Source organism: Lynx rufus, unplaced genomic scaffold (assembly GCF_022079265.1).
Source record: "Lynx rufus isolate CCGP_SWC_20201006 ecotype Redwood Valley unplaced genomic scaffold, mLynRuf1.p SCAF_7, whole genome shotgun sequence".
Classification (NCBI taxonomy): Eukaryota; Metazoa; Chordata; class Mammalia; order Carnivora; family Felidae; genus Lynx; species Lynx rufus.
In genome coordinates this window covers 70,801,869-70,818,133 of record NW_025814889.1, presented here as the reverse complement: position 1 = coordinate 70,818,133, position 16,265 = coordinate 70,801,869, and the positions used below count along the sequence as shown (strand labels likewise).

Sequence of the window (16,265 nt, the reverse complement as noted above, 5' to 3'; positions counted from 1 at the left end):
TATCCCTGGAAAATGTTTGCAGGAGCCATATTTTATAGGCTACACATTTTCAAAAGAGGTTCAGATAAGCTAAACTACATCTAGACATTTTAGTCTGCTTAATATTGTGCCCTGCACCGAACACACATTAAATTATTGTTTTCTCCATACAAAGGAGCTGGGTTTTGTGAAAGCACTCAATGAGGACACAATTCAACTGGTTACGCATAGAATGAAGGTAAATGTAAGCTATGTAGATATGTATACTGTTCTTCATAAGTTAAAACATATATATAAACTGTCTTTCAAGTCAGTGGTTATTACTTGTACACACAAGAAAGAAAACTAAATTTTCGAGTGCATTTAGAATGAAATGCTGCAACAGTCTGTAAGAGAAATTCAAGTATACAAGTTCTTAGCTTTTGTGGGATATAAATATTTTTTCATTCATGGTAAATCCATATTCTGCAGGTATATACATTTATTGTTGCAGAAAAAGAAATTTGTTACTCTGAGACTCCTACGGAAACATAAAGTTTGGTGAAGGACCTTATTTTTTTTTTTTAAGTTTTACTTATTCATTTGAGAGAGACAGAGACAGCATGACTTGAGGATGGGGAGAGAGAGAGAAGGAGAGCGAAATCCCAAGCAGGCTCCATGCTATCAGCGTAGAGTCAGATGCAGGGCTGGAACTCACAAATGGGATCATGACCTAAGCTGAAACCAAGTTGGACGCTTAACTGACTGAGCCACCCAGGTGCCCTTGCAAGACCTGAGTTTTTACCCTAACAATATCACAGGTGGGAACAGTGGGGCAACCCCAGATATTCCTCAGTAGGACTTCCAATAATTTCTGGAATAACCCAGAGTGTGTGTGTGTGTGTGTGTGTGTGTGTGTATGTGTACATATATGTGTGTGTGTGTATATATATATATATGTATGTATATATATGTATATATATATTTCATATATATTTCATATATATTTCATATATATTTCATATATATTTCATATATATTTCATATATATATTTCATATATATTTCATATATATATTTCATATATATTTCATATATATATATGAAACAAACTCACAAATTTTATCAGTATCACTGGGCGTTCTCCATACTTTATTAATGTTGGCACCACAGCTCTTGGTTGTGGTCAAGCTGTGTTGTAAATATGAGCTGGCATTCTAGAACTGCAAGGGCCCAGAGAGGTTACCAGCTCCTTCCCCATCCCCCAAAGGCAAGGACAGCTTAGGGTAAGGCGTCAGAAAGAACTGAACTTCATCTTGCCTTCTAAATTGTTTTTTTAATGTTTATTTATTTTTGAGAGAGAGAGAGAGAGCGTGAGCAGAGGAGGGGCAGAGAGAGGGAGACACAGAATCCAAAGCAGGCTGCAGGCTCTGAGCTGTTAGCACAGAGCCCAATGTGGGGCTAAAACCACAAACCGTAAGCTCGTGACCTGAGCTTGAAGTCTGACGCTTAACTGACAGAGCCACCAAGGCGCCCCTCATCTTGCCTTATAGAGGCAGAAGCACAGGCAAGTGACTTACCATCTCTGAGCCTCAGGTCCTCAACGCTGCTGGTCACAGGTAGAACTGTTGTTAGCAATAAATCCAGGTACACATCCTATGAAATTTTACAAATAACACAAAATCTTTGAACAGATGAGAAAAAGGAAACCTGAGAGGCTATGGCAAGATTGTCTAAGTTTACAGTTTGTACAATCAGCTTCCCCAAACACTTGTCCATTGAAACACAATCATGAATCAACAGATTAGCAAATATTTGGATCCCCAAACTGTAATGGTGCAAGTATAAAGGTTAGCTTCACACAATCTTGGAAATTATTGTTCCTTTAAGGGAGATTATGCATACAGTCTCAGGATTTAAGTGATGTTTAAAAGCAATGTAATAGAATAGTTTCATTGTGCAGTGAGTTTTGTAGATATTAAGAATGTTGAAGTCAGAATAGTTTTCAACTGGGATGGAGTGTCTGGTATAAATTCTCGTATAGTTTGTCATGGTTTCCATAAGGCTTGAGTAGGTACCGCAATATAAAAATCTATTTGCGTACTTGTATAGATGCTTCACCCCAGACAGCCTTAAAAATACTGATTGCATGTCTATTCTACCCAATGCCTGATGTAACGTCAGGCTATGTTTCAAAGAAACAAGAAAATAGGCCATGGCACTCTTTTGCTATCTTTACCTAATTTGATATTTGCTCGCTAATTGTTCAACTCACTCGGGCGTCTTTGTAGTGCTCTGTGACCTGTGGTCCTGGAGTTCAGCAAAGGGATGTGTACTGTCGGCTGAGAGGCGTTGGTCGGGTGGCTGAAGAAATGTGTGCTGGATCCACCCGGCCTGATTTTCAGCGGCAATGTTGGCATCAGGACTGCATGCAGTACCAGTGGGTGGCAGGAGAGTGGCTGAACGTGAGTATTGAGAAGTAAACTTTGAGAGACACTGCATAAAAGACTGACAGAAAAAAAAACCCTATTTTGTCATTGCACCTCTAGTGTTCAACGTCATGTCATAAAAAAGAGACACATCGGCAAGTGAAGTGCATTGATGCACAAAACATTCAAGTGAATGACAGTTTCTGTGAACCTTCCACCAGACCTCTTTCAATCAAGAAATGCAGGAACCCTTCCTGCAAGTATATTGTGGTAACAGGAGACTCATCACAGGTAAGGCAAAGAAAAAAGTTAAGAAGTTTTGCTCCTGAGTCTAAAAACAACTGAGTCTAACATTTGATGTGGTTGAAACTGGGTCTAAATTTGTGGGGCCAGATAGTGGTATTCAGAGCAATCTAAGCAATGGAACCACGCATGGATGGTGCAGAGAGAGTAATAGCAGCATGTATGTTCAACTCTAGCTCGGTTCTCAAGTGTCAATTGCGGCCGACTATGAAAGCAACCACCAGGAACAGGTTGGCAAACTGGCCCTGAGGAATTGCCTGCTGTTTAAAAACAGCTTTCTTGAGGTATAATTGACAAACAATAGACCACACATATTTGAAGTGTATACACCCATAGAACCATTACTATATTCAAAATGAAGAGCATCTCCATCACCCCCCAAATTTTTCTTGTGTGACTTTATAATTCCTTCCCCTCTCCCTTCCAACTACAGATAACCTAATATGGTTTTCATGTTAGTGATCCCTCACTATATTATTTTGCATTTTCTAGAGTTTTGTGTAAATGGAATCGTACCATAGAAACTACTTTTTGTCTCATGATTTTGGTGACTTTAAGTATTTTGAGATTCAGTCAGGTTGTACTATGTATCAATAGTTTATCCCTTTTTATTATTGAACATTAATCCAGTTGGATATCTGGATATGGATATCTCCAAGTCCACTAAAATCTTCTGTGATGTCTGATCTGCCATTAATCCCCAGGCAGTTGTTTTTTTTTTTTAATCTCAGGGACTATAATTTTTATCTTTAGAAGTTTGATTTCAGCTTTTTTAGATTTTCCATGTCTCTACTTTTTGAGTATGCTACAGTTATTGATAACTCTTTAATGTCCTTCTCTGCTAATTCTAATGTCTATGTGTGTGCACATAGAGGGAATTTTATTATGCTCTCAAGTTTGTGCAACCATCACCATGATCTACAGCTAGAACATTTTATCACTCCAAGAAGAAACTCCATATACAATAGTAGTCATTCCTCATTGCCTTCTTCCCCCTGGTTCCAGACAACCACTTACCTGCATTCTACATTGATGGATATTCCTGTTCTGGGCATTTCATATAAATTGGATCAGACAATATGTGGCCTTTTTTATATGGCTTCTTTCACTTAACATGGTATTTTAAGGATCATCCATGATGTAGTATATATCAGCCATCATTCCTTTTTATGGATGAATAATATTCCATTTTAGGCATATGCTACATTTGGTTTATTCATAAATTGATGGACATTTGGGTTGAGCCACTTTTGGACTATTCTGAATAATGCTGCTGAGAGCATTTGTTTTCAATTCTCTTAAGCAAATACCTAGGAGTAAAGTTGCTGAGTATTATGATAACACTGTTTAACTTTTGAGGAAATTCAAAACTGTTTTCCAAAGTTGCTGCACCATTTTGCAATCCCATATATTTTACATGCCTGGAATAAATCTCACTTGGTCATGGTGTATAATCCTTTTTATCTGTTTTTGGAACTGTTTTGCTTATGTTTTGTTGAGGACTTTTGTGTCTACATTCATTAGAGATATTGGTCTCTAGTTTTCTTTCTTTCTTCCTTTTTTTTTTTTTTTTTTCGTCATATCTTTGTCTGTCTAGTTTTGGTATGAGGGCTATACTGGCCTCATAGGATGAATTAGGAAGTGTCCCTTACTCTTCTTTCTTTTGGAAGAGTTTTGGAAAATTTAATGCTAATTCTTCTTTAAACATTTGGTGGAATTTACCAGTGAAGCCTCTGGTCCTAGGCTTTCCTTTGTGTGAAGTTTATTATCATTATTATCATTATTATTATTATTATTATTATTAATTCAATCTCTTTTCTTGTTATAGTTCAATTCTTTCTCCCTCCACCCCAGCACATATGGTTGTTGCTGTCTTCTTATTTAATGACTTTTTTTTAAACTTACTGTAAAGTCTGTACTCTTTGTCACATGTAATCACCGAAGTTTTGCTTGATTAGTTTAATTATGAGCTAATGATTGGGTTGCGATTTCCTTAGACACCTGGAACCAATCTCCAGCCTTTGCCAAGAATCTCTGTGTAGGAACCTTTAACACTCAGCCAGATAATTGACAACTCGTCCTTAAGCTTACTGTCCTGCTTTTGTGCATGGCCTGGATGTCAACCAGAGGTGAAAATGTAGGCCTGTCCCAGGTGCTTCCTGAGCATGTGTGCAGTCCGGGACATGAACTCACCCCTATGCATGTGCACAGCTTTCTAGGTTTCTGTGAATATATTGGAGCTTTTCACTGCCATTACAGACATCTCATTTCCCAGATTTTCCTCTTAACCTTTTTTTTTTTTAATCTGGCTTATTTTTTGCTCCAACTGTTATCCCTGTTCTGGGAGCTGCAAAGTTAAACAGTGGCTTTTAATTGGGTTCAATAAATGTCCCTAAGGGGAAAAAGGCTTTTAGCACTGAGTCAGGTCAAGTCAAAGAAAGAAAGAAAGAAGTTAAAGGAAAAGAAAAGAAAAGGAAAGAAAAGAAAAGAAAAGAAAGGAGGTAAGAAAGAAAGAAAAAAAGAAAAAGAAAGGAAGGAAAGAAGGAAGGAAGAAAGAAGAAAGAATGAAAGAAAGCCTTGCAGGTGGGATCTTCTAGAAAGCCATCAAGCAATTCAAATTATGACAATTATGTGGAAAGGGGGATTTGAAAAATGTCCAACCCAGTTGTGCCTCTTTTGTGGCTACCAGGCTGCTCTTTTCACCATGTTTGCAGGGCTGTGGACTTTCAAGGCTACTGTGGAGCTAGAGAGGGGAAAATAGGTGTAGGGTAAGTCAAAACACCACAAAGCTCCCTCTTCATCCTGAAATTTAGGCTTGTTTATTAAATAAATGCTTCCTGGATTGTTGCAAGCCTTTGGTTAATTTCCAGAGTTCTGGGAAAGTTAATTCTGACAAATTTTGCCAGTTTTCTCATTGCTGTTATGGAGGAGAGAATTTTTAGAGGTCCTACTTTTCACTGCCCCCTCTTGACCTCTTTTGATAGATGGATTTTCTCCTCATTATAGGTTATATTTTCCTGCTTATTTGCATGCCAGTTAATTTTTTAAATTGCATATTAGACATTATGAATTTTACCTTTTTGGCTGTTGGCTATTTTTTTTATTCATATGCATATATTTTGAGCTTCATTCTGGAATGAAGTTACTCTGTCTGGAAACCATTTGATCCTTTCTTGCCTTGCTGTTAAGATTTATTAGGTCAGGCTAGTACATTGCTTAATCTAAGGTTAATTATTCCCCTCTACTGTGGCGAGACCCTTTTGAGTACTCTACCTATTGTCCCATGTATATAAGATTTTCCAGTCTAGCTGGAGGGAACAGGCACTATATTTGGTCTCATGTGAGTACCAGATATAGTAATTTCTGGTAAGACTTCTGGTTTGTTCATTCTTTGGCCTCGGTTAGTGTCCTCACATGTATGTGTATACTGGTTGGAACCGTGCTGTCCCCTTGTGTTTCCTTTTCTTGTTCCAAGATCTGGAAACTCTCAAAATAGTAGGCTAGAGCAATTATGGGATCACTTGTTTTAATTCCATCTCCCGGGTATCACTATACTTTATTGCCTAATGTCCAATGTCTTAAAAGCCATCGTTTGATACATTTTGTCCAGACGTTTCTGCTGCTTCAGGTTAGAAGGCAACTTATTTCTTGTCACTCCATCATTGCTGGAAACAAATATATTTGCCTATTTTTCATCTTTAATAACATCACTTACCTGTTTTAGTCAAATGGTATTATATATCACAGTATATATATTAAGATAAATGTATGCTAACTTATATATAATTACTAGTAAGTTAAGGATAATAAATGTTCTTTATTTTAGATAAGAACCCGTAATATGTTCCATTTCTCTGAAGCTGTGACTTTCAGGAGATAAAGCTTTATCCAATTAAACTGTTAGCAATGTAATGGAAAACAAAAGCAAAAAAGCACAGGCACTACAAATGGACAGTCTAGCTGGAATCTGCATCCTTTCCATTTATTGGTACAACTCTGGAAATGTTATCCAATGTCTCTGAACATTTGTTTACTCATCTGTAAATGAGGCTCATAAATTAGATTATAGTCCAGTATATATTAAGCACCTGGCAAACATAGGCCCTAATTAAGATTAAGGACATCTTTTTCTCTCCTTATAATTGTATATTTTTCAGTGTGCAGGTAACTGCGGATTTAGTTACCGACAAAGGATTACATACTGCATTGCAGTCTGGTCTACTGAGAAATATAAGCTTCATCAACTTTGGCCTATAGACTATCGAGAATGCCCTGTTCTGCCTTCCCCTCAGGTTTACAAATGCAATTTCAGGAGCTGTTTGCATGTGGCCACTTGGAAAGTTGGAAAATGGAGCAAGGTCAGTATATAATTATGAATCTAAAACCTTTTGAATGAGAGTTTCTAGGTTTAGTATGCCTGGTAATCTGCACCGCTAACTAGATTGTCTCATACCGCTTTTGTCTAAAAACCACTATTAGTTACTTGTATAAATATCTCTTTTTCTATGCTTGCCTGCTTACAAGCAAGGACCATGACTAATAACTTATTGCTATTCCTCAGAGAACTTGGCACAGTGGTTTGCATTTTGAGTAGATGCTTAAGAAATATTTATTGGTTAAGTGAAGAAGCAAATAGATCAGATGTATGAGTAATGAAAGTCATTGGCACTATATTCCATTCTCTATTTGATAGAAAGCAAGTGAATGAATATTGCCTTGTAATCTTAGCATCTAACCATGAGAAAAAACTTTATAGTCTTAATAACCATCATCAATAATGCTTGTTAAGTACTTACAATATACTGTTGATATAACTATACAAAATAAATGAAAAGAAGACAGTAACTGAGAAATAATAGATTCTGGCTCATGCCTAAGGATTACTTTCACCTGTGATTGTCCAGCCTCCAGGATATTTTTGTATCTGCAATAGTTCTAGCCACTATGGATCACCAGTTTGTTCCAAAGGGGCCTAGTCTGAAAGGAGAAAATATGGGTTTACTGGCCTTATTATCTAACATTATCTATCACTGTATCCTGTTCACAGTGCTCAGTGACTTGTGGAGCTGGGAAAATGGAGAGAAGAGTGGAATGCGTGTCTATAAATGGTCGGTCTAGTAACTTATGTTTAAAGCGTTTAAAACCAGATGCTCAAAAGAAGTGTTATGTCAATGATTGTAAGTAATAGACTTTAAAAATCTACCTAGTACCTGGGTGTTCCTGGGAAGTTTTAGTTAAAATTTGAAAATAGGGGTGGCTGGGTGGCTCAGTTGGTTAAGTGTCCAACTTCAGCTCAGGTCATGATCTCATGGTTTGTGGGTTTGAGTCCCACGTCAGGTTCTGCGCTGACAGCTCAGAGCCTGGAGTCTGCTTTAGATTCTGTCCTTCCCTCTCTCTCTGTCCCTCCCTGCCCTCTCTCAAAAATAAATAAACAGAAAAAATTTAAATTTTTTTAAATGTTTATTTTTGAGAGAGAGAGTGTGTGTGTGAGTGGAGGAAGGGCAGAGAGAGAGGGAGACACAGAATCCAAAGCAGGCTCCAGGCTCTGAGCTGTCAGCACACAGCCTGACGCGGGGCTTGAACCCACGCACTGTGAGATCATGATCTGAGCTGAAGTCGATCGCTTAACCGACTGAGCCACCCAGGCGTCCCATAAGCAGAAAAAATTTAAAAACAATTTTGAAAATAAATATTTGTAGTAGTCATGCGTTCCACAAAACAAAATGTCTATTTTTTTTTCAGAGTATAACAATTTTAGTATGATTGAGCTAAATTCATGCTAAGTTTGTTCTTTGTTCATTATTGATATATATTCATTTGTCCTTGAAGGTAAAATATTTACCAGCTGCAAAGAAATCCAAGTGAAAAACAACATTACCATGGATGGTGACTATTACCTTAACATTAAGGGAAGAATAATAAAGGTATTTTGAAAGCAGTTTGTATTTGATTTTAACATGGGCCGTTGACTGGAGAAACCTTTTCTAGATGTTTGTATTTTCCCTCTAGATCTATTGCACAGGCATGCACTTGGAGAACCCCAAGGAATATATATCATTGGTTAAAGGTGAAGAAGACAACTTTTCTGAAGTGTATGGTGTTAGGTATGAGATTTTGGCTTATCTGTGCATTTTTATGGTCCACCAAGAGAATTAGAAGTTCCAGCTTTCAGAGTGATACTAGAATAGCTCACAAGTGGGACAAGTAATTTAGGAGCAGGTGAACATGTTAGGACCTAAACCAGATGTTGTCCAGGCCTGTTTAATAAAGACTTGAGGGCGCCTGGGTGGTGCAGTCGGTTAAGCGTCCGACTTCAGCCAGGTCACGATCTCGCGGTCCGTGAGTTCGAGCCCCGCGTCAGGCTCTGGGCTGATGGCTCAGAGCCTGGAGCCTGTTTCCGATTCTGTGTCTCCCTCTCTCTCTGCCCCTCCCCCGTTCATGCTCTGTCTCTCTCTGTCCCAAAAATAAATAAAAACGTTGAAAAAAAATTTTAAATAAAGACTTGAATATTAACATGGGCTCACAGAAGGTGAGCCGTGGGACAACAGAGAAGAGTTTAAGAGCTATGTTTATTTTAAAAGAAATAAAATTAATAAGGGGTGCCTGGGTGGCTCAGTCAGTTAAGCGACCAACTCTTGATTTTGGCTCAGGTTGTGATCTCATGGTTTGTAAGTTTGATCCCACATCACGCTCCATGCTGACAGTGCAGAACCTACTTGGGATTCTCCTTCCTCTCTCTCTGCCCTTCCTCAGCTTGTGCGCTCTCTCTCTCTCTCTCTCTCTCTCTCTCTCTCTCTCTCTCTCTCAAAAGAAATAAATAAACTTAGAAAAGGAAAGAAAATTAATAACAATAATAAAATCTAGGAGAACTATAGCTAAAATATTTTTCCATAAACCATGCTTGAACTTCCCGTTGAGAATCAGATATTAATCTTTGGTGATTTTTACATCTTTCTCATTTAGCTTACTGACACTATAATATTGAAGAAGTGTATCTTTTACTCTCCTACTTCCAAAGTTTACCTTTATCTACATGATGGGATAACTACTGCATACTAAAATTATTCTAATGTTGTTTCAGACTACAAAATCCATATGAATGTCCTTTTAATGGAAGTAGGAGGCAAGACTGTGAGTGTAAAAATGACTACCTGGCGGCTGGACACACTGTTTTCAGCAAAATAAGAATTGATCTCAGTTCCATGCAAATTAAAAGTAAGTGCTGCAACTCCAAAATGAAAAGCCTCTAGTTGCGAATGAAATTCAAACAATATGCTGGTGTATATGATAGCTAAAGTATAGAGAACGGCCTCACATTGTGCAACAATTACCTAACTTTTTAAAAGAAGTTATTAGCTACATAATTTCTTAGCAGTGACATGGACCATGGGGATCCTAAATAAAAACGTTGTGGTAATGACGGTGATAAGATGTTGCCTTTCCAAGATACAACCCTTTGTCTTAAAATCCTCAATTACATTAAGGGCAAGGAAGTTAATATCCTCAACATAGTTGTATAAGCTTTTTGCAGGGCTTAGAGTGATTATTAACATCAGTTTCAGTTCACAGTTTGTCAAGTATTTTCTCATAAATTGTCTCATTTGATCTTTTTTATAACTCTGTACTAGTCAGGGCAGAATTGCATCACATCGTTGCAAGTGATGAAATTAAGATGCACTTATAAAGTTAAGTCACTTGTCTCAGTTTATACAGTTAGTAACTGGCATTTAGAGATAAAGTCCCACCCACAGATCCCAGATTCTGGACCTGCTGCCTTTCTAGGAAGTAATTCAGAGTATAGCCAAATCAAAACATATTTATAAAACCTGATACACACTGTATATGAAGCAGCCTGCCATCCTGGAAGTTGCATTCCTACCAGAAAAGGCAAAGAAGTTCATTTCAGAAACAGAAACTATAAATTGCAATTGAATCACCAGTTTCATGGGTTTATAAACATAGTTTATAGTTTTATAAACTATAAAAAGAAACAAAAAATCATTGAGACAGAGGATGCATGAGTACATCATCTGTAAATCACAGTCATATGATAACTATTGTTAGTAATAATAGCTACCATTTACTGAACACCCACTGTTACTGCAGTGGGGAAGCATTATACTGTTATGTTTACAATTCTGGAGTTAGAACTCCTGGGAGTAAATTCTTTGCCTCCATTTACCAGTTACCTAACTTTGGGCATATCTCTTTAAACCTAAATTCCTTCATCTGTATAGTGAGAAACTGACTCTCAGATTTTTTTCTTCTTCTTTCTATCCTTCTTTTTTCCTTTCTGGTGATGATTAAAAGATAATACTTGTAACATACCTATTAAGTGTCTTACATATAGTAAATGCTCTGTAAATACTAGTTGTTATTAATAATGTATGTTGTAGCATTGCTAAGTACATAAGGGGAACTTGGTAACTTATTTGCTGTTTATTAAGTTGCTATAATTCATGATTTTATTGAACAATCCTGCCATTTGCCAGGCATTAGACTGGGTCCTAAGGATATAATGTTGAATGCATACATTTTCAACTCCCTAGTCTCTCTTTTCTTTCCTCACATTTGGGTGTCAAAAACCAGTCTCAGTTAAATATTTCCTCTCTGATGCACTTGCAACATGAAACATGAGTGTAGTACCTCATCCACTGCTCTTCTCACTGCTCTCACCTAAATGCATGGCTACTAAGCTCATGAGAATCCTTCATGCTGCTGAGTAATCTTGTTGCCTCCCCTAGTTTATTCCCACCCCCAACCCCCTAAATGCTGAACATCTTCTCCTCTTGCTGCAAATTTCTAAAATTTCTAACACTTCCACTTTATCTACTCATTGCTAATGATCTTGCTTCCTATCTCACTGAGAAAGTAAGAACAACTGGAACAGGATTTCTACAACCACGCCATCTGCAACCTACCCAAACCTTTATTTACTGACTTCCTTCTCTCCTGCTTACTGTGAATGAACTATTCCTGCTCCCACCTAAGGTAGCTCTCTCTTGTGCTCTAGGCTCATCACATTGTACCTACTCAAGAACATTTCTCAGCACACTTTCCCTTCTCTCTTACATCATCAGGTCTATCTCCATTTCTCTAAATCCAGTGACAAATTTAGTTTTCATCTCACTTGATCTATCAGCAGCATTTTATCCAGGTCCCCATGCTCTCATCACTTTGTGCCTGACCTGGCCACTCCCTCCTGTCTTTCTTACTGTTTCTCGCCTTGACTGGCTACTCTTCATCTTCTACAGCATGTTGAAAAGCTTTAGGACACAGTCACCCCTTGGGAATCTCTTTCTATTTATAGGTTTCAAATGATGGTCCCAAATATATATCTCCAATTTGGACTGTTATCCTAAACTCTAATATTCATCTCTTGACTCAGCAAATCCACATGAATGCCTAATAGGCATCTCAAACTCAAAGTATGCAAAACTTTGCCTTCAGTATTTCTTCCCACATCCACTCCTTCCATCTCAAATTTTTATCATTTCAGTAAATGGCACGTATAGTCTCCTAGTTACTCCAGCTAAAATCTGGCAACATCTTAGCTTCTCCCTTTCTCTCACACCTGCATGCAATCCATTATCAAATTCTGTCAGATGAATCTCTAACATACATGCTACTATGGACTGAATCATGTCTCCCAACATCCATGTGATGAAGCCCTAATCCCCAATGTGATGATATTTGGTAATGGAGAGATAATCGGGTTTAGATAAGGGTAGGACCCTTATGATGGGATTAATGCCCTTTTAAAAAAAAGAGAAGACACCAGAGCTCTCTCTCTGCCATATGAGGACACAGTGAGAAGGGTGACCATATACAAGCTAGAAAGAGGGCCCTCAATGGAACCTGACCCTACGGGCTCACTGACCTACACCTCCCAGCCTCCAGATCTTAGAGAAGTGCATTTCTGTTGTTTAAGCCACCCAGTTCATGGTGGTTTGTTAGGGCATCCTGAGCTAAGACACCTATCAAAAATTACTCTCTCCCTACCTCATTGCTGCCATCTTGGTTTGAGTCCGCACCATTTTTTCACCTGGGTTATCATGCCTACTAAAATTATAGTATTGCTATTTCAGTATTGCATGACTCTCCCATCTCCTGACCTAGATTCTCAGCAGGGAAGCCAGAGTGATCCTATGAAACATAAGCCATGCCATATCTTATACATTACCCCATTTCATCTTTTTGACAACCTTGAACTCTGATCGAAACTCTCCAAACATTTCCCATCTGACTCAGGAAAATAAAAAATACTTTCAATGGTCAACAAAACTCAACATGATATCTCCATCTCCACGCCTCTCTGCTCTCTCTTTCCACACTCTTTCCTTGTACACTCTGTTGCAGACACACTCATTTCTTTGCTGTTTCTTGAACACTTCAAGCATACTCTTGCCTAAGGCCTTTGCACTTTGTTCTATTTGCCTGGAACAGTTGTGGCACAGTTACCTGTATGGTTTACTCCTTCTTTTGGATTTCTGCTTAGTTTTGTCTTTTTCAATCAGGCCATCCTGGACCAGTCTGCACTCCTAAACTCCCTTTCTCCTCTTGTTTTAATTGATTTAATTTTTCTATAGCAATTATCACCCCTAACATAATGTGGTATTTACTTGATTACCTGTCTCACTCTGGTAGGACTCCAGTTCCATCAGCCTCTATGTCCTCTAATGATGTGTGCTTAGAGTAATTAAAATAATATTCAATATACCATAGGTTCTGAATAAATATTGTTTGAATCAAAAGTCTTCAACTTTCCTCAAGAAACTATCTTGAGAAAATCTTGAAGATAAATTTGAATTAACCAAAGCAGAGAAAAGGAGTTTCAGGAGGAGGGAACAGCCTGGAACAAAAGCCTGGAAAATGTGAATCATCTTGGTTTCATTAAAGAACAAAAAGTCCAGAGGCACCTGGGTGGCTCAGTCAGTTAAGCATCTGACCTTGGCTCGGGTCATGATCTCACGGTTCATAGCATCGGGCTCTGTGCTGACAGCTCTGAGCCTGGAGTCTGCTTTGGATTCTGTGTCTCCCTCTCTCTCTGCCTCCCCCTGCTTGTGCTCTGTCTCTCTGTCTCTCAAAAAAATAAATAAATAAACATTAAAAAATGTTTAAAAAGAATAAAAAGTCCATTTTTCTCCAAGCATAAAATGAATGGATGTTGGGGGATGGTAGCTTGTTAGAGAAGTTCCCAGAGAGCAGATCATGAAGAACAGTGTATGCTAACTACACAGTCGAGTTTTATAAGTTATGAGAACCATTGGGTATAAGTTTCAGCAGGAGGAAAGACACTTGGAAGGAGAACAAATTTTGTTCATGAAAATAGTTAAGAAGCTAATATAATAATCCAGATAGAAAGTGATGAGGGGGGCGCCTGGGTGGCGCAGTCGGTTAAGCGTCCGACTTCAGCCAGGTCACGATCTCGCGGTCCGTGAGTTCGAGCCCCGCGTCAGGCTCTGGGCTGATGGCTCAGAGCCTGGAGCCTGTTTCCGATTCTGTGTCTCCCTCTCTCTCTGCCCCTCCCCCGTTCATGCTCTGTCTCTCTCTGTCCCAAAAATAAATAAACGTTAAAGAAAAAATTTTAAAAAAAAAAAAAAAAAAAAAAAAGAAAGTGATGAGGGCTTAGAGTAGGGACTAGGTTCAGAAGAGAGGGCCTCAAGAAATTTTAAAGAAGTACACTTTTTAGGATTTTCTAACGGAAGGAATATGGGGATTACCAGCATACAATATTTAGAAAGATTTCCAGAATAACAGAATGGATGGTGATACAGTTCATTGAGATGAGAAATATAGCAAAAGAAGTAAGTTTGGAGAAAAAGGTAGTGCATTTAGTTTGGGTATGTTGAGATGGAGCTATCTGTGGGTTACGAGGGTAATGATGGAGAAAATAGTAGCAAAGCATGCTTGATTTGAAAGTTGTGTTTGCTCTGTCTCCGCCCAACCCATAAGTGCCAGCATAAGCAGTGGTGTGAGGATAAATGTTTAACAACCAGCATTTAACAACCAGGAAATAACATCTGATTTGTAGAATTTGCCAGTGTCTGTAGTTATATATATTTCCACCATGCCAACTTTAAGCTACCAACATGAGCTCATTGTACATGGAATTGGGAAGAGACATACCCAACTGGTGCTCATGATTTGGCACAAGCTGACTCTGGCACATAACTGAAAGCCTCCTAGTCTTGGAAACTGCCATTGGTGATGTATTTCCAGCAATGCCCCCTTTGGGGATTGCCTTTAGGGGATTGGTGTCATCATAGGGGGCATGCAGTAGTCATGAAAAGTAATGCAGTAGTCATGAAAAGTAAAGTGATATAAGTCACACGGAGAAAGACAGATACCATATGTTTTTATGTGGATCTTATATGGATGTGGATGCATATATGTGGATCCTGATAAACTTAACAGAAGACAATGGGGGAGGGGAAGGAAAAGAAAAAGGTTAGAGAGTGAGGGAGCCAAAACATAAGAGACTCTTAAAACCTGAGAACAAACTGAGGGTTGATGGGGGGTAGGAGGGAGGGGAGGGAGGGTACTGAGGAGGGCACCTGTTGGGATGAGCACTGGGTGTTGTAAGGAATCCAGTTTGACAATAAATTTCATATTAAAAAATTTTTTTTAATTAAAAAAAAAGTAAAGTGATTTAAAACAACATTAGTGGAGGTGACATCCACTAACTGGAAGACTGTTGATTGAAATATTATTTAAGTGATTCAAGAATGATTTTAGGGTTCCTTCCAACCTGTTTTTGATCCAATGACTCTATTTTTGATACTTCATACAGAATCCCCAGCATTATTGCCAAACAAGTTTTGCTAACAATTTTAGCAAATGTAAGATTCAAAAGAAAATGATAATACAATGCAGTAATATATACATTATTTACATATACACATATATATGCATAGATACATATATGTATAAATATATGTGGTCCATAAGCACTTATGTGTTGCTTTGTCATAATTTGTTAAACTTTAATGTTTTTTCTTCTGTAATTTGCTCCTGACCCCACTTTATTTTAGATATTCACTATTATGTAAAATATAATAAGGCATTTTGGTTTTTATTTTTTATTTTTTTTATTTGTTTTATTTTTTTTTTCAACGTTTATTTATTTTTGGGACAGAGAGAGACAGAGCATGAGCGGGGGAGGGGCAGAGAGAGAGGGAGACACAGAATCGGAAACAGGCTCCAGGCTCTGAGCCATCAGCCCAGAGCCTGATGCGGGGCTCAAACTCACGGAGCGCGAGATCGTGACCTGGCTGAAGTCGGACGCTTAACTGACTGCGCCACCCAGGCGCCCCGGCATTTTGGTTTTTAAAACTTTTTGATTAATTACTCATGTACCTGCCATTTTTAGGGTAATTTTTGAGATAAACATTTTTTATTTAAAAATTATTTATTGATGGACTTCAAGCTGTATTGCAAAGCTATAATCATCAAGACAGTACGGTACTGGCACAACAGACACTCAGATCATGGAATAGAATAGAGAACCCAGAAATGGACCCACAAATGTATGGCCAACTAATCTTTGACAAAGCAGGAAAGAATATCCAAGGGA

General features: G+C 38.2%; 1 protein-coding gene across 1 annotated transcript in view; it reads left to right on the top strand.

Moving 5' to 3' along the window:
• Positions 1 to 16,265, top strand: part of ADAMTS20 (ADAM metallopeptidase with thrombospondin type 1 motif 20) — a 171,366-nt gene that overhangs the window by 133,120 nt on the left and 21,981 nt on the right. The window contains exons 30-36 of the mRNA XM_047067167.1: positions 2,249 to 2,422; positions 2,507 to 2,677; positions 6,847 to 7,047; positions 7,737 to 7,866; positions 8,519 to 8,613; positions 8,699 to 8,793; positions 9,771 to 9,904. Of these exons, the coding sequence (XP_046923123.1) occupies positions 2,249 to 2,422; positions 2,507 to 2,677; positions 6,847 to 7,047; positions 7,737 to 7,866; positions 8,519 to 8,613; positions 8,699 to 8,793; positions 9,771 to 9,904 (1,000 nt within the window). The remainder of the gene's footprint in view (positions 1 to 2,248; positions 2,423 to 2,506; positions 2,678 to 6,846; positions 7,048 to 7,736; positions 7,867 to 8,518; positions 8,614 to 8,698; positions 8,794 to 9,770; positions 9,905 to 16,265) is intronic.